Source organism: Coregonus clupeaformis, chromosome 1 (genome assembly GCF_020615455.1).
Source record: "Coregonus clupeaformis isolate EN_2021a chromosome 1, ASM2061545v1, whole genome shotgun sequence".
In the NCBI taxonomy this organism is placed as follows: Eukaryota; Metazoa; Chordata; class Actinopteri; order Salmoniformes; family Salmonidae; genus Coregonus; species Coregonus clupeaformis.
The window spans coordinates 6,530,366-6,551,752 of NC_059192.1; the positions used below are offsets into that span (position 1 = coordinate 6,530,366).

Sequence of the window (21,387 nt, forward strand, 5' to 3'; positions counted from 1 at the left end):
CAACCAGCTTCACCTGGAATGCTTTTCCAACAGTCTTGAAGGAGTTCCCACATATGCTGAGCACTTGTTTGCTGCTTTTCCTTCACTCTGCCGTCCGACTCATCCCAAACCATCTCAATTTGGTTGAGGGCGAGGGATTGCGGAAGCCAGGTCATCTGACACACCATCACTCTCCTTCTTGGTAAAATAGCCCTTACACAGCCTGGAGGTGTGTTGGGTCATTGTCCTGTTGAAAAACAAATGATAGTCCCACTAAGCCCAAACCAGATGGGATGGCGTATCGCTGCAGAATGCTGTGGTAGCCATGCTGGTTAAGTGTGACTTGAATTCTAAACAAATAACAGACTGTGTCACCAGCAAAGCACCCCCACACCATAACACCTCCTCCTCCGTGCCTTACGGTGGGAAATACACATGCAGAGATAATCCGTCCACCCACATCGCGTCTCACAAAGACACAAATGTCCAATTTGGACTCCAGACCAAAGGACGGTCTAATGTCCATTGCTCCTGTTTTTTGGCCCAAGCAAGTCTCTTCTTATTATTGGTGTCCTTTAGTAGTGGTTCCTTTTCAGCAATTCGACCATGAAGGCCTGATTCACATAGTCTCCTCTAAACAGTTGATGTTGAGATGTGTCTGTTACTTGAACTCTGTGAAGCATTTATTTGGGCTGCAATTTCTGAGGCTGGTAACTCTAATGAACGTATCCTCTGCAGCAGAGGTAACTCTGGGTCTTCCATTCCCTTGGCGGTCCTCATGAGAGAGTTTCATCATAGCGCTTGATGGTTTTTGTGACTGCACTTGAAGAAACTTTCAAAGTTCTTGAAATGTTCCGTATTGACTGACCTTCATGCCTTAAAGTAATGATGGACTGTTGTTTCTCTTTGCTTATTTGAGTTGTTCTTGCCATAATATGGACTTGGTCTTTTACCAAATGGGGCTATCTTCTGTGTACCCCCCATACATTTTAACATTTACATTTTAGTCATTTAGCAGACGCTCTTATCCAGAGCGACTTACAGTTAGTGAGTGCATACATTTTCATACTGGCCCCCCGTGGGAAACGAACCCACGACCCTGGCGTTGCAAGGGCCATGCTCTACCAACTGAGCTACAGGGGACTACCTGTACCTTGTCACAACACAACTGATTGGCTCAAACGCATTAAAAAGGAAAGAAATTCCACAAATTAACTTTTAAGAAGGCACACCTGTTAATTGAAATGCATTCCAGGTGACTACCTCATGAAGCTGGTTGAGAGAATGCCAAGAGTGTGCAAATATGTCATCAAGGCAAAGGGTGGCTATTTTGAAGAATCTCAAATATAAAATATATTTTGATTTGTTTAACACTTTTTTTGGTTACTACATTATGTGTTATTTCGTAGTTTTGATGTCTTCCCTATTTTTATACAATGTAGAAAATAGTAAAAATTAAGAAAAACCCTTGAATGAGTAGGTGTTCTAAAACTTTTTTGTAACAAATGTCAACAGTTTCCTTTTGCATTGTAGTTAACTTACATTGTCTCATTCAAGAAAATAAATAAAGTGAATCTATGAAAGTAAATGAATCGCCAAAACTAATGGTCCACTCCCATCTCTGTAATAAACCCCAACTATAGGGAAGTGTTTTACTCTGCATATAAACAAAGCGAAACTACACAGCCCGTGTATCAACTGCCAGGAGGAAATAATCGTGTAAATGAAAATAACCCAAGTCCTTTCCACTAATCCCTGTCCATCCTTTTTTATCTCAGGCTTCGGAACGACGTTAAAACCAATATGCGGCACGGAGATAGCAGGACCCACACATGATGCATAGCAGGCTCGGAATAACAAATAAACAGTACTTTTGTTATTTGTCAAATTATCTTGTAGTTTAGTTTGATAGTATATTTGATAGTGAAGTTTCGGAGAGAAAATGTTTCCAGGTTTTAGTCTGGGTTTCTGTTTGGCATTACTTTTCCTCGGACGGTTTGTTTGCAGCGCGTGTCTGTCTCAATGTAGCTGCTTCTTTCACAAATTATCAGACGGATCCAACGCAAGGTAAGACCATTGCAATTATTACAACTGATTAAAATGTTAATGTGAACAACTTCTATTCTACATATTTTTCTGTTGTGTGGTACCTGGGCGTAGTATGCAGGTAAGGTCTGCACTTCTTTTTTTATATATATAGGCTTGAGGATTAACTTGCTCTGCTCTAATCCCCTTTCCTTGGTCCTGATGTATACACCACGTTTAGACCGAGGGAGAAAAAAATAATGGAAAAAACTAACGATTAAAAACCGAGCAAATAAAATATTTAGGGTGATTTTTTTAAATGCATGAATTGTCAACCTATCATATGTCATGAACACGTACAAGGCCATGGTTAATTGAATCAACCTTGTAATAAAGTTTAATTATTTAAATAAACATGTTACAACAGGTTATACAGTGACATTCACTAACATGTGTTTAACTTTCTCTCCATCTATCTAGGAGTGTCATTTGTAATGACCCAGAGATCACGCTGGTCCCACCCAACTTTCCCGCAGACACCTTGAAACTGCGGATCGAGAAGACTGCCATCACAAGGATTTCCAGCGAAACCTTTCACTACCTCAACAGTCTGGAATTTCTCTGGATGTCTTTCAATTCTCTGAACTCTTTAAATGTAGACAGCTTCCGTGGCCTGAGAAGTCTGGATGAGCTGAGACTGGAAGGGAACGCTCTCACCTCTTTCCCCTGGGAATCTCTGACTGATATGCCCGACCTCAGGCTACTGGACCTGCATAATAATAAGATATCGTCGATCCCGGCCGAGGCCACCAGCTATATCAAGAACCTGACCTACCTGGACGTATCTAGCAACAGCCTGGTCACTGTACCTCCTGAGGTTCTCTCTACGTGGTTATCTGTGAAACCATCTCAAGGAGATGGGGAAAGTTCCAAATATATTCTAGGTAAGGATCTAAACAGCTAATTAAGCAATTAATTAATCAATCAATTCCAATTAAAGCAATCTTTATTTACCTAGAGGGAATCCCGTTTGGTTTGCTCGAACCACCCAGTTTATAAATAGCATTAACTGGAAAGTTGGAGGCGTCAGCATCAGCATTTGGGAGTAGTAAAAGGATTAGTCTAATTATAGTGAAGCCATACTGTAGTGTTAATGTGACTACATTCACTAGTATCACTTCAAACTAACATGATTACTTCTACTTACAATGAATTCTTGCTAAACTGCCTTTGTATACACACAACACATGGTGGTAGTTCAGACAGAGCAAGAACATTTGTCCAAAATATGCATGTTTGTCTTATCTATTGCTATGCTAAAAGTGATGTTGTTTTATTTTACCTTTGTTTAGCTACCATTGCTGTTACTTTATCTACCTAAGTCGCTCTGGATAAGAGCACCTGCTAACGAACAAAAATGTTTATGGGGCGGCAGGTAGCTTAGTGGGTAAGAGCGTTGTGCCAGTAACCGAAAGATCGCTGGCTCTAATCCCCGAGCCGACTAGGTGAAATATCTGTCGATGCGCCCTTGAGCAAGGCACTTAACCCGTGCTTCTACACCTGCATTACTAGCTGTTTGGGGTTTTAGGCTGGGTTTCTGTACAGCACTTCGAGATATTAGCTGATGTAAGAAGGGCTATATAAAATAAAATTGATTGAATTGCTCCTGTAAGTCGCTCTGGATAAGAGCGTCTGCTAAATGACTAAAATGTAAATGTATATCCTGGTGAAATGTTTATTTTATTCATCGCTGTAGGTCTCCATGACAACCCGTGGCTGTGCGACTGCCGGCTCTATGACGTGGTCCAGTTCCAGAAGTCTCCATCGTCCTCCGTGGCTCTGATCGACACCAGGCTGCGCTGCGCTGACCCAGAGAGCCTGTCGGGGGTGCTGTTCAGCGAGACGGAGCTCCAGAGGTGCCAGGAGCCCCGGGTCCACACGGCTGTGGCCCGGGTCAGGAGCTCCCTGGGGAACAACGTCCTGCTGCGCTGTGGGACCATCGGAGTCCCCATCCCAGAGCTGTCCTGGACCCGGGCAGATGGCAAACAGATGAACGGCACTGGTGAGTTTAATTGATTTATGAATGTATTTATTTTATTTATTTGATGTGTAACAAATAGATATACAGCCATGAACAAGCAGTGGCTACAGTACACACAGTACCAGTCAGTATTTTTACTATTTCCTACGTTGTAGAATAATAGTGAAGACATCCAAACTATGAAATAACACATATGGAATCATGTAGTAACCAAAAAAGTGTTAAACAAATCAAAATATATTTTATATTTGAGATTCAACAAATAGCCACCCTTTGCCTTTGTCACGACTTCCTCCGAAGCGGCCTCCTCTCCTTGTTCGAAAAGGCTTCGGCGATCGTCGTCACCGGCCTTCTAGCCACTGCCGCTCCTCTTTTCCTCATTCCATTGGTTTTGTCTACTTTTTTTACACACACCTGGTTCATATCCCCTCATCAGTCTCTGTACTAGTATTCCCTCTGCTCCCCATGTCTTTGTGTGTGATTGTTTCCATGTGGAGGTGTCATTAGCTCGGTAGAGCATTATGTACTTTATCGCCGGGATATTCACCTGTGTGTTTTGTTTTCCCCAGTTTATTTTATTTTATTTAATTATTTCACCTTTATTTAACCAGGTAAGCCAGTTGAGAACAAGTTCTCATTTACAACTGCGACCTGGCCAAGATAAAGCAAAGCAGTGCGATAAAAACAACAACACAGAGTTACATATGGGGTAAAAAAACAAAGTCCAAAAAAAAATAATACTACAAAAAATATATATACAGTGTGTGCAAATGTAGCAAGTTATGGAGGTAAGGCAATAAATAGGCTATAGTGCAAAATAATTACAATTAGTATTAACACTGGAATGCTAGATGTGCAAGAGATTATCATTAATGTAAATGTAAATGTAGATTATGTGCAAATAGAGATACTGGGGTGCAAAATAGCAAAATAAATAACAATATAGGGATGAGGTAGTTGGGTGGGCAAATTTCAGATGGGCTGTGTACAGGTGCAGTGATCGGTAAGGTGCTCTGACAACTGATGCTTAAAGTTAGTGAGGGAGATAAGAGTCTACAGCTTCAGAGATTTTTGCAATTCGTTCCAGTCATTGGCAGCAGAGAACTGGAAGGAATGGCGGCCAAAGGAGGTGTTGGCTTTGGGGATGACCAGTGAGATATACCTGCTGCTATGGTGACCAATGAGCTAAGATAAGGCGGGGATTTGCCTAGCAGTGATTTATAGATGGCCTGGAGCCAGTGGGTTTGACGACGAACATGTAGTGAGGACCAGCCAACAAGAGCGTACAGGTCACAGTGGTGGGTAGTGTATGGGGCTTTGGAGACAAAACGGATGGCACTGTGATAGACTACATCCAATTTGCTGAGTAGAGTGTTGGAGGCTATTTTGTAAATGACATCGCCGAAGTCAAGGATCGGTAGGATAGTCAGTTTTACGAGGGCATGTTTGGCAGCATGAGTGAAGGAGGCTTTGTTGCGAAATAGGAAGCCGATTCTAGATTTAACTTTGGATTGGAGATTCTTAATGTGAGTCTGGAAGGAGAGTTTACAGTCTAACCAGACACCTATGTATTTGTAGTTGTCCACATACTCTAGGTCAGACACGTCGAGAGTAGTGATTTCTAGTCGGGTGGGCGGGTGCCAGCAGCGTTCGATTGAAGAGCATGCATTTAGTTTTACTAGTGTTTAAGAGCAGTTGGAGGCTACTGAAGGAGTGTTGTATGGCATTGAAGCTTGTTTGGAGGTTTGTTAACACAGTGTCCAATGAAGGGCCAGATGTATACAAAATGGTGTCGTCTGCGTAGAGGTGGATCTGAGAGTCACCAGCAGCAAGAGCGACATCATTGATATACACAGAGAAAAGAGTCGGCTCAAGAATTGAACCCTGTGGCACCCCCATAGAGACTGCCATAGGTCCAGACAACAGGCCCTCCGATTTGACACATTGAACTCTATCTGAGAAGTAGTTGGTGAACCAGGCGAGGCAGTCATTTGAGAAACCAAGGCTATTTAGTCTGCCAATAAGAATGCGGTGGTTGACAGAGTCGAAAGCCTTGGCCAGATCGATGAAGACCGCTGCACAGTACTGTCTATTATCGATCGCGGTTATAATATCGTTTAGGACCTTGAGCGTGGCTGAAGTGCACCCATGACCAGCTCGGAAACCGGATTGCATAGCGGAGAAGGTACGGTGGGATTCGAAATGGTCGGTGATCTGTTTGTTAACTTGGCTTTCAAATACTTTCGAAAGGCAGGGCAGGATGGATATAGGTCTGTAACAGTTTGGATCTAGAGTGTCACCCCCTTTGAAGAGGGTTACAGTGCGCCGTTAAGTCGCACTGTAATTATTTTACGCATTGCTGCGAACCGCTGTATTGGCGGAATAAACCATTATTCTGGGATTTACACCTCCTGCGCCTGACTCCATCCAAATCACCCGCTATAGAATCACCCGAACAGCATGGAGTCAGCAGGAGCAGAGAATATGCCTGGAGTTGTTGAGCGGGTCTGGGAGCATTCCAACATGTTAGCAAGCTTGGGCGACGCGATGGATCGGGTTCTCCAGGCCATCCAGCGCCTGGAGAGGAGAGGACCCGACCCTGCGGAACCAGCTGAGCGACCGGATCCAGCCACCCACACACCAGCACCCAGAGGTATTCACCTTTCTCGACCAAGGGAATACGACAGGACAGCGGCCCGCTGCCAGGGTTTCCTCCTGCAGCTGGACCTCTATTTCAACACCATCAGCCCGGCTCCATCGGATTGTGAGAAGGTGTCCGCCCTCGTCTCCTGCCTCTCGGGGAAAGCCCTGAAGTGGGCCAACGCGGTCTGGAGTGAAGGAGGAGACGCGTTGGACAACTACGGAGAGTTCGCTCGCCTCTTCCGAGCAGTCTTTGATCATCCCCCTGAAGGAAGAGAGGCGGGCGAACGTCTGGTCCATCTGAGGCAGGGACGAGGACCGCGCAAGACTTTGCCCTGGAGTTTAGAACTCTAGCAGCTGGGTCCGGGTGGAACGTGCGGGCCCTCATCGACCACTTCCGATGCGGCCTGTGTGAGGACGTCCGAAGGGAGCTAGCCTGCAGGGATACCACGTTGACCTTCAACCAACTGGTGGACATGGCCATCCGGTTGGACAACCTGCTGGCTTCGAGAAGACGTCCTGGAAGGGGCCTGCCCGTTTCACCCCCCTTCAACCCGGATCATGTTCCGATGGAACTGGGTGGTGCAGCGTTCCGGGAGAACGGAGGACGACAGCTTCAGTGTCACTCTTGTGGCAAGAGAGGACATTCTGCTGCACGATGTCATCAGAGTTCTTCTGGTTCTGGAGGCGGCAGGCAGGGCACTCTCGCGTCACCCCAGGTAGCGCAAACCCACACTCGTTCAGAGCCCTCTGCTGCGCATTTCACCATCCACGTCAACTTTCCTGATTACACGGTAGTTCCCCAGTGTAAGGTGCTGGTAGATTCAGGCGCAGCTGGGAACTTTATGGACAGGTCTTAGCTCTTAGTCTATGTATTCCATTGGTTCCCCTGTCTATTCCATTACCCATCAAAGCACTTGACAATCAACCATTAGGGTCAGGTTTGGTTAGGGAGGTTACAGCACCAGTCACTATGATTACGCAGGAGACCCATAATGAGAAAATCACGTTTCACATTATTGAGTCCCCTGATTTTCCTGTTGTGTTGGGCCTTCCCTGGCTAGCACTACACGACACCATCTTTTCATGGCCACAGAGGGTTCTCACAGGGTGGTCGCGAGAGTGTCAGGGTAGGTGTCTAGCTGTTTCCGTTGGTGCGACCACTACTCCTCATTTCCTCTGTCCTTTGTGAACGAGGTGTTTCGGGACATGCTTGGTCGCGGTGTGGTGGTCTACATCAAAGACATCCTGGTGTATTCCACTATGCGCGCCGAGCATGTGTCCCTGGTTTGCAGAGTGCTGGGCCGACTGTTGGAGCATGACCTGTATGCCAAGGCAGAACAGTGTCTGTTCTTCCAACAATCTGTCTCCTTCCTTGGATACCACATCACCACCTCAGGTGTGGAGATGGAGGGAGATCGCATTTCAGCCGTGCGTAATTGGCCGACTCCAACCACGGTAAAGGAGGTGCAGCGCTTCATTGGCTTTGCCAATTACTATCGGTGGTTTATCCGGGGCTTTGGCAAGGTCGATAGCTCGGTGGAGCATTATGTACTTTATCGCCGAGATATTCACCCGTGTGTTTTGTTTTCCCCAGTGCGCCGTTAAGTCACACTGTAGTTGTTTTACGCATTGCTGCGAACCGCTGTATTGGCGGAATAAACCATTATTCTGGGATTTACACCTCCTGCACCTGACTCCGTCCAAATCACCCGCTACAGCCTTGATGACAGCTTTTCACACTCTTGGCATTCTCTCAACCAGCTTCACCAGGAATGCTTTTCCAACCGTCTTGAAGGCGTTTCCACATATGCTGAGCACTTGTTGGCTGCTTTTCCTTCACTCTGCCGTCCGATTCATCCCACACCATCTCAATTAGGTTGAGGTTGGGGGATTGTGGAGGCCAGGTCATCTGATGCAGCACTCCATCACTCTCCCTCTTCGTAAAATAGACCTTACACAGCCTGGAGGTGTGTTGGGTCATTGTCCTGTTAAAAGACAAATGATAGTCCCACTAAGCCCAAACCAGATGGGATGGCGTATCACTGCAGAATGCTGTGGTAGTCATGCTGGTTAAGTGTGCCTTGAATTCTAAAATAAATCACAGACCGTGTCACCAGCAAAGCAACCCCACACCATAACACCTCCTCCTCCATGCTTTACGGTGGGAAATACACATGCGGAGATCATCCATTCACCCACACCGCGTCTCACAAAGACACAGCGGTTGGAACCAAAAATCTCTAATTTGGACTCCAGACCAAAGGACACATTTCCAAAGGTCTAATGTCCATTGCTCGTGTTTCTTGGCCCAAGCAGGTCTCTTCTTATTATTGGTGTCCTTTAGTAGTGGTTTCTTTGCAGCAATTCGACCATGAAGGCCTGGTTCACACAGTCCCCTCTGAACAGTTGATTTTGAGATGTGTCTGTGTCTTGAACTCTGTGTCATTTATTTGGGCTGCAATTTCTGAGGCTGGTAACTCTAATGAACTTATCCTCTGCAGCAGAGAGAACTCTGGGTCTTCCATTCCTGTGGCGGTCCTCGTGAGAGCCAGTTTCATCATAGCTCTTGATGGTTTTTGTGTCTGCACTTGAAGAAACTTTCAAAGTTCTTGAAATGTTCCATATTGACTGACCTTCATGTCTTAAAGTAATGATGGACTGTCGTTTCTCTTTGCTTATTTGAGCTGTTCTTGCCAAAATATGGACTTTTTTCTGTACACCCCCCTACCTTGTCACAACACAACTGATTGTCTCAAACGCATTAAGAAGGAAAGAGATTCCACATATTCACTTTTAAGAAGGCACACCTGTTAATTGAAATGCATTCCAGGTGACAACCTCATGAAGCTGGTTGAGAGAATGCCAAGAGTGTGGAAAGCTGTCATCAAGCCAAAGGGTGGCTACTTTGAAGAATCTCAAATATAAAATATATTTTGATTTCTTTAACACTTTTTTGGTTACTAAATGATTCCATATGTGTTATTTCATAGTTTTGATGTCTTCATTATTATTCTACAATGTAAAAAATAGTTTAAAAAAGCAAAAAAAACTTGAATGAGTAGGTGTGTCCAAACTTCTGACTGGTAGTGTACGTAAAAAATGGATGAAGGACAACACAAAAAAGTTGACATTTCAGTTGTGCTCTAAACCTGCTCCAGTTATGGCAGGTCTTAGCCTGGTCCCAGATCTATTTGTGCTGTCTTGGAAACTCTTATGGTCACTGTTTGGCGTAGTTCGCAAGACAGCACAAGAAGATCTGGGACCAGGGCATCTGGAAATCTGGGACCAGGGACCAGGAAATCTATTTTTGTACAGTCAGAAGCTGAAATAGCCTAGATTACAGATGGATGGACTGTTTTCTCTTCACTAATCCATCTAATCACATTTTCTTCGTATTTCTTTGATAGTTCAGGAAGAAGTTTCAAAGGAGGGAATCATTTGGTCCCTCCTGAGTGTGCGTGCTGTCTCTTACAGGGACTCTGGGAAATACATCTGCAAAGCGACGAACTTCGTGGGGACTGCAGATGCCATCATCTCCCTGGTTATCACAGACTCCTTTAAAAATGATGAACAAGGTGGCAGCTCCAAGACTAGAAACCAAAGGGGACGGAAAACCGGTGGGTTTGGGAAAGCTGCCTACCAGGATAAACTCGTTACAAAATACATACCTCCACCAACCACCACGGCGGCCACGCCCATCATCGAACCACTAGGACCAGGCGGTTTCACAGGAAAGCATAATATCGAGAGCTACAGTATTTCGCGCAGCGTGGCTGACGGACAGACGCCCAGTCCTCCCATCACGGAGACAGCGATGCAGGAAGTGGAGAAGGAGATCCTTAGCAACCTGGCAGCCAACGCCTCTTCTTTACAGGCGCCGGCGCCGCCGGAGAAACGGGTGGTGCGATCGGTGAAGGTAATCGGGGACACCGACCACACCGTCTCCCTGAACTGGCGGGCCACGGCGGCCAAGAACACTACAGAGTTCAGCGTCCTGTACGCCGTGTTTGGCGAGAGGGACATGCGGAGGATCAACGTCGGTGCGGGAAAGAACCGGATCACCATCGAGGGCCTTGTGCCAAGGACAAAGTACATCGCCTGCGTCTGCGTCAAAGGCCTGATCCCAAAAAAGGAGCAGTGCGTAATCTTCTCAACGGACGAGGCGGCCAGCGCTAGCGGCACCCAGAAGCTCATTAACGTGGTGGTGATCACCGTGGCCTGCGTGATCGCTGTCCCCCTGACGTTGATCGTCTGCTGCGGGGCGCTCAAGAAGCGTTGTAAAAAGCTACTGGAGAGGAAATCCAAAGATATCCAAGAATCATATGTGACATTCGAGACCCTCTCCCCAGGACAGAAGCCTAACGGGATGGAGGGGGAGTACCTTGCCAGGCGACAGCCAGATGAGTCCAACAGACTGCTCTCTGCTAGGTCCAGTGTGGGCTCTGAGGCCACTTGCAGGACTGAGGGACCGCCTAACGAGTACTTTTGTTGATACCAAATGATGGCCTCAACCTTTATAGGGCAGAGAAAGTCTGTCCTTTCCAAGCACAACTTAAAGATGCGTTATAAAGGTTTTGTAGAATTTCAGCCAGTAGTTGACAGCAGCGTGAGTGAAACTGCTCAGAGACTGGACAGAACTAGAAGGACAGTTGCATGGACACTTTTTGCCTTTGGATAAAACATGTGTGGTGAATATGTAAGTTTAGATAAATAGGATAAATAAATGTACAGCCTTGTGGGAATAAAGGCCACCCTTGACCCTTGACCTGGTGAACTGTACAAAAATAAAGAAAAAAGAAAATGTTGATTTCATTGTACACATAAATTATTTCTGATCTGCAAAGAAACATTTTATATTTGTCATGCACCTTTTTAAGGGGGTTATTTAACTTTTTCAAAATTCCCAGGTTTTCCAGAAATTCTGTGTGGAAGATTCCCAGAATCAGAATGGAATAGGAAACCCTAAATGATTCTACTAGAATCTTCTTAATAAAGGTTTGCAAATAGAAAGAGTAATGACAGAGTTATTCTGAAATAAATCTGACCTCAGAATTCTGGCACAGTTGTTATTTGACAAAATAATGTATTTGTAAAGTATTGTTGAAGCAGAACTCAATATCTGTAGTGATGTTTTAGACTTCTGTGTATTTACCATATACAGTGAGGGGGGAAAAAGTATTTGATCCCCTGCTGATTTTGTAAGTTTGCCCACTGACAAAGAAATGATAAGTCTATAATTTTAATGGTAGGTTTATTTGAACAGTGAGAGACAGAATAACAACAAAGAAATCCAGAAAAACGCATGTCAAAAATGTTATAAATTGATTTGCATTTTAATGAGGGAAATAAGTATTTGACCCCCTCTCAATCAGAAAGATTTATGGCTCCCAGGTGTCTTTTATACAGGTAACGAGCTGAGATTAGGAGCACACTCTTAAAGGGAGTGCTCCAAATCTCAGTTTGTTACCTGTATAAAATACACCTGTCCACAGAAGCAATCAATCAATCAGATTCCAAACTCTCCACCATGGCCAAGACCAAAGAGCTCTCCAAGGATGTCAGGGACAAGATTGTAGACCTACACAAGGCTGGAATGGGCTTCAAGACCATCGCCAAGCAGCTTGGTGAGAAGGTGACAACAGTTGGTGAGATTATTCCCAAATGGAAGAAACACAAAAGACCTGTCAATCTCCCTCGGCCTGGGGCTCCATGCAATTTTCACCTTGTGGAGTTGCAATGATTATGAGAACGGTGAGGAATCAGCCCAGAACTACACGGGAGGATCTTGTCAATGATCTCAAGGCAGCTGGGATCATAGTCACTAAGAAAACAATTGGTAACACACTACGCCGTGAAGGACTGAAATCCTGCAGCGCCCGCAAGGTCCCCCTGCTCAAGAAAGCACATATACAGGGCCGTCTGAAGTTTGCCAATGAACATCTGAATGATTCAGAGGAGAACTGGATGAAAGTGTTGTGGTCAGATGAGACCAAAATTGAGCTCTTTGGCATCAACTCAACTCGCCGTGTTTGGAGGAGGAGGAATGCTGCCTATGACCCCAAGAACACCATCCCCACCGTCAAACATGGAGGTGGAAACATTATGCTTTGGGGGTGTTTTTCTGCTAAGGGGACAGGACAACTTCACCGCATCAAAGGGACGATGGACGGGGCCATGTACCGTCAAATCTTGGGTGAGAACCTCCTTCCCTCAGCCAGGGCATTGAAAATGGGTCGTGGATGGGTATTCCAGCATGACAATGACCCAAAACACACGGCCAAGGCAACAAAGGAGTGGCTCAAGAAGAAGCACATTAAGGTCCTGGAGTGGCCTAGCCAGTCTCCAGACCTTAATCCCATAGAAAATCTGTGGAGGGAGCTGAAGGTTCGAGTTGCCAAACGTCAGCCTCGAAACCTTAATGACTAGGAGAAGATCTGCAAAGAGGAGTGGGACAAAATCCCTCCTGAGATGTGTGCAAACCTGGTGGCCAACTACAAGAAACGTCTGACCTCTGTGATTGCCAACAAGGGTTTTGCCACCAAGTACTAAGTCATGTTTTGCAGAGGGGTCAAATACTTATTTCCCTCATTAAAATGCAAATCACTTCATAACATTTTTGACATGCATTTTTCTGGATTTTTTTGTTGTTATTCTGTCTCTCACTGTTCAAGTAAACCTACCATTAAAATTATAGACTGATCATTTCTTTGTCAGTGGGCAAACGTACAAAATCAGCAGGGGATCAAATACTTTTTTCCCTCACTGTATGTTAATGTGCCAGGTTTACTGTCCAATCAAAGCTAACATACTACATATTTTGTAATATGTATCTACGATCTGATGTGTGTGTATGTCTAAATGTATGACAAAATAAATATTTTGATATAAATGTTTGTGTCCTCTTAAATCCTTACCTGCTCTGTAACAGCACTTTCCTCCCAAGACACAACATTATTTTTCAAGCAAATCAGAGGATAGGTTCTGTTTCAAAGATAAAGAACATCCTAATGTGATGATATCCATCTGGGGTCAATGGTCAATTATCAAGAGGTGACAACAGGCAGATTTAAGCATTGTGATGGCAAACCACAGCATGGCATAGCACTAGCATGCTCGGCAATAGCATATGTTTAAGCTAAGTCTAAGCTTATTACATACGATATTATATACATTTGAAGGGCTGACGAACAGCTATACATTGCAATCAACGATGTATATAAAGCCTGGATTGCTGATGCTATGTATTGGCCACAGTATGCGGTGCTCCACCTCCTTTTCAACTGCTCCGCAAAAAAAAAAAACGCTCCTCGCTCAAAGAAAAAGAAACTGCTGCTCCAAATTAAAACTACCGCTACAAATTCACTCCATTCATTAAAATCACAATTTAACCAACACCCCATCTATTTTTTGTGACTAATTGGACCTACCATATGGTTTTGAAGTATTGAAACCAAACCATATGGATTTGAATAGAAAGTATTTTAATAAACAACAGGAAAAGGTGACTGTAATTAGAGCTCATCATTAAACAGGCTACATGTCATATTAAACAGCATATAAACCCTCTAAATGGGTCAGGAGCCAGACATGATTAATTTAGGCTGTATAATTTCAATTATTTCAAGGCTATAGCCTACAAATAAATAAATTGTGAAGCATTTGCGAGAGTGACACACAAGGCTGGCAGGGACATTAAGCGCTCAGCATTTAAACAACATGTAGGTATATTAAATCATTATAGTCTATAATTTGCAGATATAGGCTGTGACTTACTTAGAATTAAATAGAAATTAAACGAAAAATGCCTTATTAGGCTCAGTCTACAGTGCCTTTGAATTCATTTTTAGAAACATGAGTTTTGCCAGAGTCTGTGGCCTCAGGTTCAGGCCAGCAGCCTGGGGATGCCAAACACCCTTCGGGACACTCTTGCCAGGCTGGGCAGGATTTTAGATAAAATAACCCTATCAAAATGGAAAGCTCCTTGAGAGATGTAATATGCCAAGCCTATTGGGCCAAAATCAATGATGGCCTACTGTATAGATAATAGAACGAAAATGAACTAAACTTTTAAGAGATCCGACTTTTAGTTATAAATACTGCTACCATGACACACTGAGCTAGCTACCCACCTCGTTCCTTTCTGTTAGCATGTGCATGCAGTAAGTACCCCATCATGCTTTCAGGATACGTGTCTTTTCAGATTCCACAGCACTCCCTCTCTACATCACTACATCACAATGATTCTTTAGTTGTGGGACACTACATCACCACACTCCCTCTCTACATCACTACATCATAATGATTCTTTAGTTGTGGACACTACATCACCACACTCCCTCTCTACATCACTACATCATAATGATTCTTTAGTTGTGGACACTACATCACCACACTCCCTCTCTACATCATAATGATCCTTTAGTTGTGGACACTACATCACCTCACTCCCTCTCTACATCATAATGATTCTTTAGTTGTGGACACTACATCACCACAATCCCTCTCTACATCATAATGATTCTTTAGTTGTGGACACTACATCACCACACTCCCTCTCTACATCATAATGATTCTTTAGTTGTGGACACTACATCACCTCACTCCCTCTCTACATCATAATGATTCTTTAGTTGTGGACACTACATCACCACAATCCCTCTCTACATCATAATGATTCTTTAGTTGTGGACACTACATCACCACACTCCCTCTCTACATCATAATGATTCTTTAGTTGTGGACACTACATCACCACACTCCCTCTCTACATCACTACATCACAATGATTGTTTAGTTGTGGACATTACATCACCACACTCCCTCTCTTGCTCTTGGTCCTCCTCATCTTTTTCGCCTGTGTGTTTTATCAGTTTCTTTATGAAAATATTTAGCGAACTCCATGAGAGTAGCTAAAGCAAGTAGACTACCAATGCATGCTGGGCCGGGCCGGGCCGGGCGCGCCCTGAGCTCCTGAAGTGAACGCTACTGGAGCGAAATTGGAGCGGGTGAAAATGCCGACGCTTTAGCCTTTGGGAAATTCGCTCCACGCTCCAATCAAATTGGGCAACGCTCCCTCCTCGCTCCGTTCCAGCTCTGCTCCGCTCACATACTCTGGTATTGGCCAATGAGAGGCTTTGAAGCCACCGGTCGGCCATATTGGCACTATTCAGAAGGCTCAGTCCTCCATAGGAATGAATAGAATTCTTCAGTATTTCAACGAATTATTTCAAGGACAAGATTACATGTATTTAAGTATTTTTTTGTTGTAGTGGGGAGAGTGATATCAGTACTCTCTGAATTTTTTTTTTACTTTAACCCCCTAGAGACAATGTCCAGGCTAGCGCTGAAAAAATAATTAGCATAATAAAAAAAATCCACATCAAAATCCGTCTGTTTAAACTCGGTGGCTTCAAAACAGCTCCACCTGTCAGTCTTCTAGTGTATATATAAATCATTGGTTGAGATCAGCACCATGGATAGTGCCACGTGATATGTTTTGTTTGGTGTACAACTTGTTTCCTTGTCATGGTCACTGTGGTCCTTTACTTTGTACACAATCATCTGCAGACTATGTACTCTATGTCTGAAGACCTCTTCCAACGTTCCTCAATTAATTAACAATCCTGTTTCATGCAGTATACAAATAATAGGTGTTGGGTATATAGTGCCATTTTCTCAATAGTTTGTAGTACCCCTAATCTATAGATTGCGTATTATGCTTCCTGATAATCTATTTATACTTTTTTTCGTCAGGTCACTGTCAGTACATATTCAATATCAAGTAGCCTAGGTATATTTCGTAGAAATCACATTATTCCTGAAAGCCTTCCCATTCATTCATAGGGATTAGGGAACATACATTCAGTAGCAGCACAGTCAATTTGCCTCATTGCTAAAAATACAAACTTCCGGTGTGTTTAACATGTCATTTGGTGTCTTAAGAAATTGCTTCAAGGAAGATTAAAGTAATAGGTTTACCTCTACCGTCCGTCCCTGTGGAGATGCCCTGCTCAAATGCGTTTCTGTAAAAAGGAATATGGCCACCTTGTATACAGTATTAGCTATAGTTTTGCTATTCTATCGAGTTACTCCTGGATCAACATCTTGTTTACCCGGCTGTTCTTGCACAAATGACAACTTGGGAAGGTAAATTGTTTGTTGTCAATTATTTTGTAGGCTAACTAGTTTTGTACCGAGTTTCTTTACCTTGTCAGAAGGTTATGCAGTTGACCTATTTAGCCTATTGCTAAACTCAATGGTGTTTTTTCATAACTGGTTTTAACAATGGACAATGTGGAGAGATAATTTACTATAATATAATATAAATAACCTATGTTGTTTTATTTTAACATGAAATTATAACGATACCCGTACTTACATAACCCAAAATGTTTTTGTTTTATTTTAGATCCTTACTTTGTATGGAAACCGCCATGGGACGAATCCCAGACAACGTTCCAAATGATTTCAGTAAAATTCGAATAGAGAATTCCCACCTGACCGAATTACCTCGCCGCTCCTTCGCTAACGTGAACGCCTTGGCGTCTCTGTGGTTGAATTTCAACGACATCACCCTGATGAACATCAAGAGTCTGGAGGGGCTGACGAATCTAACAGAACTGCGGCTACAGGGAAACAAGCTGCGTTCAGTCCCATGGACGGCGTTCCAGGATACGCCGAACCTGAAGATTTTGGACCTGAAACATAACCGACTAGACGTGCTGCCGGAATCCGCCCTGAGACAACTACCAGGCCTGACCTATTTAGATTTATCCTTCAATCAGCTTACTGTCATATCCAGGGATGTCTTCCTCAACTGGCCTCTCCTCAACACGCAGGAGAGAAACGGAGGTAAAGAGGCCAGCAGTGGAGAGGCCAACGTCGTTTTAGCGCTGCACGACAACCCTTGGCTGTGTGACTGCCGCCTCAAAGGTTTCCTTGAGTTTATCAAAACCGTTAGTCCACCTCTAATTCTGATGAACTCGTACCTGACGTGCACGGGCCCCAGTTCCAGGGCGGGGAAGTTCTTCCTCGAGGTCGGTTTGAAAACATGTATGAAACCCGAGGCCTCAGCCTCAGAAACCAACATGACGGTGTCACTGGGGGACAATGTAACCCTCCAGTGCTTAGTCAAAGCCAGGCCTGACCCCGCCATCCACTGGTCATACAGCCTAAAGATTATAAGGGGATTTACTGGTAAGGTTTTATTTCATTGCAATTTCTAGGCTATCATCCATTAGATTGCTGTGACTTTATTTACCAGTGACTGATATCATAGGTCAGTCACTCATAGTTTATTGTAAGCTACACCACTTTGATGACAGGATTTAAGACAAGTAGGCTAAAGCATGTGTATTTCATATATATGAATCTGGTTTATAGATTGAAACAGTGTTTGGTAGGCTATTGGTGTTTATAGATTGAAACAGTGTTTGGTAGGCTATTGGTGTTTATAGATTGAAACAGTGTTTGGTAGGCTATTGGTGTTTATAGATTGAAACAGTGTTTGGTAGGCTATTGGTGTTTATAGATTGAAACAGTGTTTGGTAGGCTATTGGTGTTTATAGATTGAAACAGTGTTTGGTAGGCTATTGGTGTTTATAGATTGAAACAGTGTTTGGTAGGCTATTGGTGTTTATAGATTGAAACAGTGTTTGGTAGGCTATTGGTGTTTATAGATTGAAACAGTGTTTGGTAGGCTATTGGTGTTTATAGATTGAAACAGTGTTTGGTAGGCTATTGGTGTTTATAGATTGCTTTAAACAATGTATGACACAGCCTTTCTTGTAGGAAAACTTAACAATAATGCCTAATGCAACATATTACAAATAGAGGACTGAATATTATACGTTTACAATATGCTAATTTTTATTCACCCTTGTTGATTAAGTTGTATCATAATTCTCCTTTCTCTTCAGTCTCAGAGACCCGTGTGGATGATGAGACCATCAGATCTCAGCTGGTCATCCCATCCCTTCAAATGGCGGACCGAGGTGTCTACACCTGCTTCGCCAACAACTTCATAGGCAACTCCTCCGCCAGTTTCCTGGTCAACATCAAGTCTTTCAATGCCTCGTCCTCCGGCGGTTCAGCCATGTCTCCTCCCCCGTTCCCCCTGGCCTCAGCCGACGAGAACGTATACATTGACATCCGCATCTCCAAGCAGACGGTCTACGGCATCACTCTGGAGTGGTACGCTGCGACAGACAACCCGTCAGAAACCTGGTTCACCATCCACTTGGGGAAATACCACTCGGACAAAAGGGAGTTGACATACATCGGGCCGGGCATCAACACCTATTCGGTCAACGACCTCATACCGGTTACTAAATACGAAGTGTGTGTGACGCTGAAGAACCAGATGCCCCGCGCCGGCCAGTGCATCGTGTTCGTAACAGGAAGTGACATCAGCCAGCTGGAACAACGAGCGAAGCTCATCCATATTATGGTGATCGTGTGTGCCATGGGGCTGGCGGTGCCCGTGGGCATGTACGCCTGCACCACCGACACCAGATGTACGTTCAGCTGCCTGGACCGCTGTACGGAGCAGTGTAAGAGGAGGAGGAGGCAGGAGAAGACCCTGAGGACGAATGGGGAGAGACAGGGGACCTTCGACAGCCTCCAGGCCGCCAGCGATGAAGGACTCTGTGGTGACTCTGATGAGGTGATGAAGAAGAGGAGTAAGTCCTCAGAGGAAAGAAACAACCACAGGGGAAAAGCACAAGATCTACCAGAGACAACCACTGGAGCAAAGCTATATTAGATGTAGGTTTAACGATTAAAAACGTGTACAAGACGTCTAGAGGAACAGTTATCTGTAATAATGGGGGGCAGTCTTATGTGAAGTGAAGCTTCAGGAAATGCATCTGTAAAGCTTAAAGGTGTCATGCTAAGAGTGAAATGCCTTCCTTCCATGTCGGTAGCAAGGTTTATTTGTTAAATGAGTTTATATACTGTATCTATTTAGCTTGATTGTTCTCTGTTTTAAAAGAAAAAAATGGAATACAAACTTATCTGGCCAAAAAAAACAAACATAATGTTAATTCTGTACATGCAATATAGTTGCAAATATTTTCTTGTCTTCAGAATGTAATGAACTGCATTTCCTCACGGTTCGTTGAAACTCATTCATTAGGAGAGGTTCAGTTAAATCTACAGTAATACACACTGTATATAGCCTTTGCACTACTACCTACGTAATGAATGAGGCTTCTTTGCTACTCTTTTCCTGTTTTTGACTCACTTTTTTATAAGGGGTGGGATGGTGAGGATTAGAGTTGGGGGTGAAGATGTTTGGGATTAGAGTTGGGGGTGAAGATGTTTGGGATTAGAGTTGGGGGTGAAGATGTTTGGGATTAGAGTTGGGGGTGAAGATGTTTGGGATTAGAGTTGGGGTTGAAGATGTTTGGGATTAGAGTTGGGGGTGAAGATGTTTGGGATTAGAGTTGGGGGTGAAGATGTTTGGGATTAGAGTTGGGGGTGAAGATGTTTGGGATTAAAGTTGGGGGTGAAGATGGACACTTGAGACAACACCATCCTAATTGCTCCCTACCCAAATCCCATTGGCCTTACATTTTTGACTTTTACAAATCTGAAGGGTCTGGATTAGGGTTGTAAAATTCTGGTACGGTTCCCAAATCCTGGTTGGAGATTAATGGAATCAGGAAATCCTGGTTCGAGATTCATGGAATCAAGAGGGAATAAGCATGAAATTCCCAGAAAACCTGGGAATTTTAGGAAAGTAACCGTAATTTTGTAACCCTTTTCTGGATAGGTATAAGAGGTTTAGTTGTGGAATTTCCTTTATATTTATAACTGACACCTTACAGATCTGTAAACATCCAAGGGTTAGGGCAAGGGGGAACGGAGTGAATTTTCACAGACTAACACTTTGATTTTAGCACAATCACTCAAAAGGATGTGTTATGTAAGCATTGCTTGGTGTGCATTTATTCATACACTGGTAAAGAGATTATAGTGTTTTTTTTTTTCTATCTGAATAATCTGTATCTTGTATCTCTCTAGATCTTAACCATGTGTGTGTCCCAAATGGCCCCCTATTATCTGTGTAGTGTACACTACTGGTCAAAAGTAGTGCACTACACACGGAATAGGGTGCCATTTGGGTCTCATTAGATCTTAACCATGTCTCACATAGAATACCTTCTCTGAGTTTACTGCAAGCTGCATTAGATGATCATTTCTGATATATATATATTTATATATATATATATATATATATATATATATATATATATATTTTAGGGGTGTAACGATCCATCTACTACATCGATGTATCGATTTATATTCCTATGATCCAACTACATCGATCTGTGCTCGGCGAGTTGGCCTTTTGGACAACATATATCAATCTAACATCGTTTTAAAATGTAATAAATCGATTGTATCGATACTAGAAATAACCCATTGGATTTAAGCACGTCAGACTTTATATGGATGTTTTTTCTTAGCACTTTTAATGATAAAGGCTTTAAACATTACTCGATTCAGTCTGCCTATCCGTGACATCACCGCCCGCGCCAGCAGCTAGCGCAAAGGCGCAAAGACAACAAAACATAGCATGGCGGACGACAGAGGAGAAGCCAACGAGCGAGAAATTATCAAGCCACCATTGCGGTCCTTACAAGAAACAGGAATCTAGGAAACTTCACCTGCACTGTCCAGTATCCAGGTATTTA

At 43.7% G+C, this 21,387-nt stretch overlaps 2 protein-coding genes across 2 annotated transcripts; both read left to right on the forward strand.

Annotated features, from left to right (window-relative positions):
- Window positions 1-1,632: 1,632 nt before the first annotated feature.
- Window positions 1,633-11,893, forward strand: LOC121581838 (leucine-rich repeat, immunoglobulin-like domain and transmembrane domain-containing protein 1). Its single transcript, XM_041897204.2, has 4 exons — window positions 1,633-2,046; window positions 2,485-2,948; window positions 3,761-4,066; window positions 10,096-11,893. The coding sequence occupies exons 1-4, from the start codon at window positions 1,922-1,924 to the stop codon at window positions 11,178-11,180; spliced, it is 1,980 nt and encodes a 659-aa protein (XP_041753138.1). The 5' UTR covers window positions 1,633-1,921; the 3' UTR covers window positions 11,181-11,893.
- Window positions 11,894-16,683: 4,790 nt separating this feature from the next.
- Window positions 16,684-20,889, forward strand: LOC121575896 (leucine-rich repeat, immunoglobulin-like domain and transmembrane domain-containing protein 2). Its single transcript, XM_041889222.2, has 3 exons — window positions 16,684-16,834; window positions 17,097-17,884; window positions 18,607-20,889. The coding sequence occupies exons 1-3, from the start codon at window positions 16,725-16,727 to the stop codon at window positions 19,449-19,451; spliced, it is 1,743 nt and encodes a 580-aa protein (XP_041745156.1). The 5' UTR covers window positions 16,684-16,724; the 3' UTR covers window positions 19,452-20,889.
- Window positions 20,890-21,387: the final 498 nt, after the last annotated feature.

Excerpts from the sequence above, each read along its gene's own strand:
- LOC121581838 (XM_041897204.2), top strand. The coding sequence starts at position 1,922 with ATGTTTCCAGGTTTTAGTCTGGGTTTCTGTTTGGCATTACTTTTCCTC. Across the intron at positions 2,047-2,484 it reads TCAGACGGATCCAACGCAAG|GAGTGTCATTTGTAATGACC; the intron begins GTAAGACCATTG and ends CCATCTATCTAG. Across the intron at positions 4,067-10,095 it reads CAAACAGATGAACGGCACTG|TTCAGGAAGAAGTTTCAAAG; the intron begins GTGAGTTTAATT and ends TTTCTTTGATAG.
- LOC121575896 (XM_041889222.2), top strand. The coding sequence starts at position 16,725 with ATGGCCACCTTGTATACAGTATTAGCTATAGTTTTGCTATTCTATCGA. Across the intron at positions 16,835-17,096 it reads ACAAATGACAACTTGGGAAG|ATCCTTACTTTGTATGGAAA; the intron begins GTAAATTGTTTG and ends GTTTTATTTTAG. Across the intron at positions 17,885-18,606 it reads GATTATAAGGGGATTTACTG|TCTCAGAGACCCGTGTGGAT; the intron begins GTAAGGTTTTAT and ends CTTTCTCTTCAG.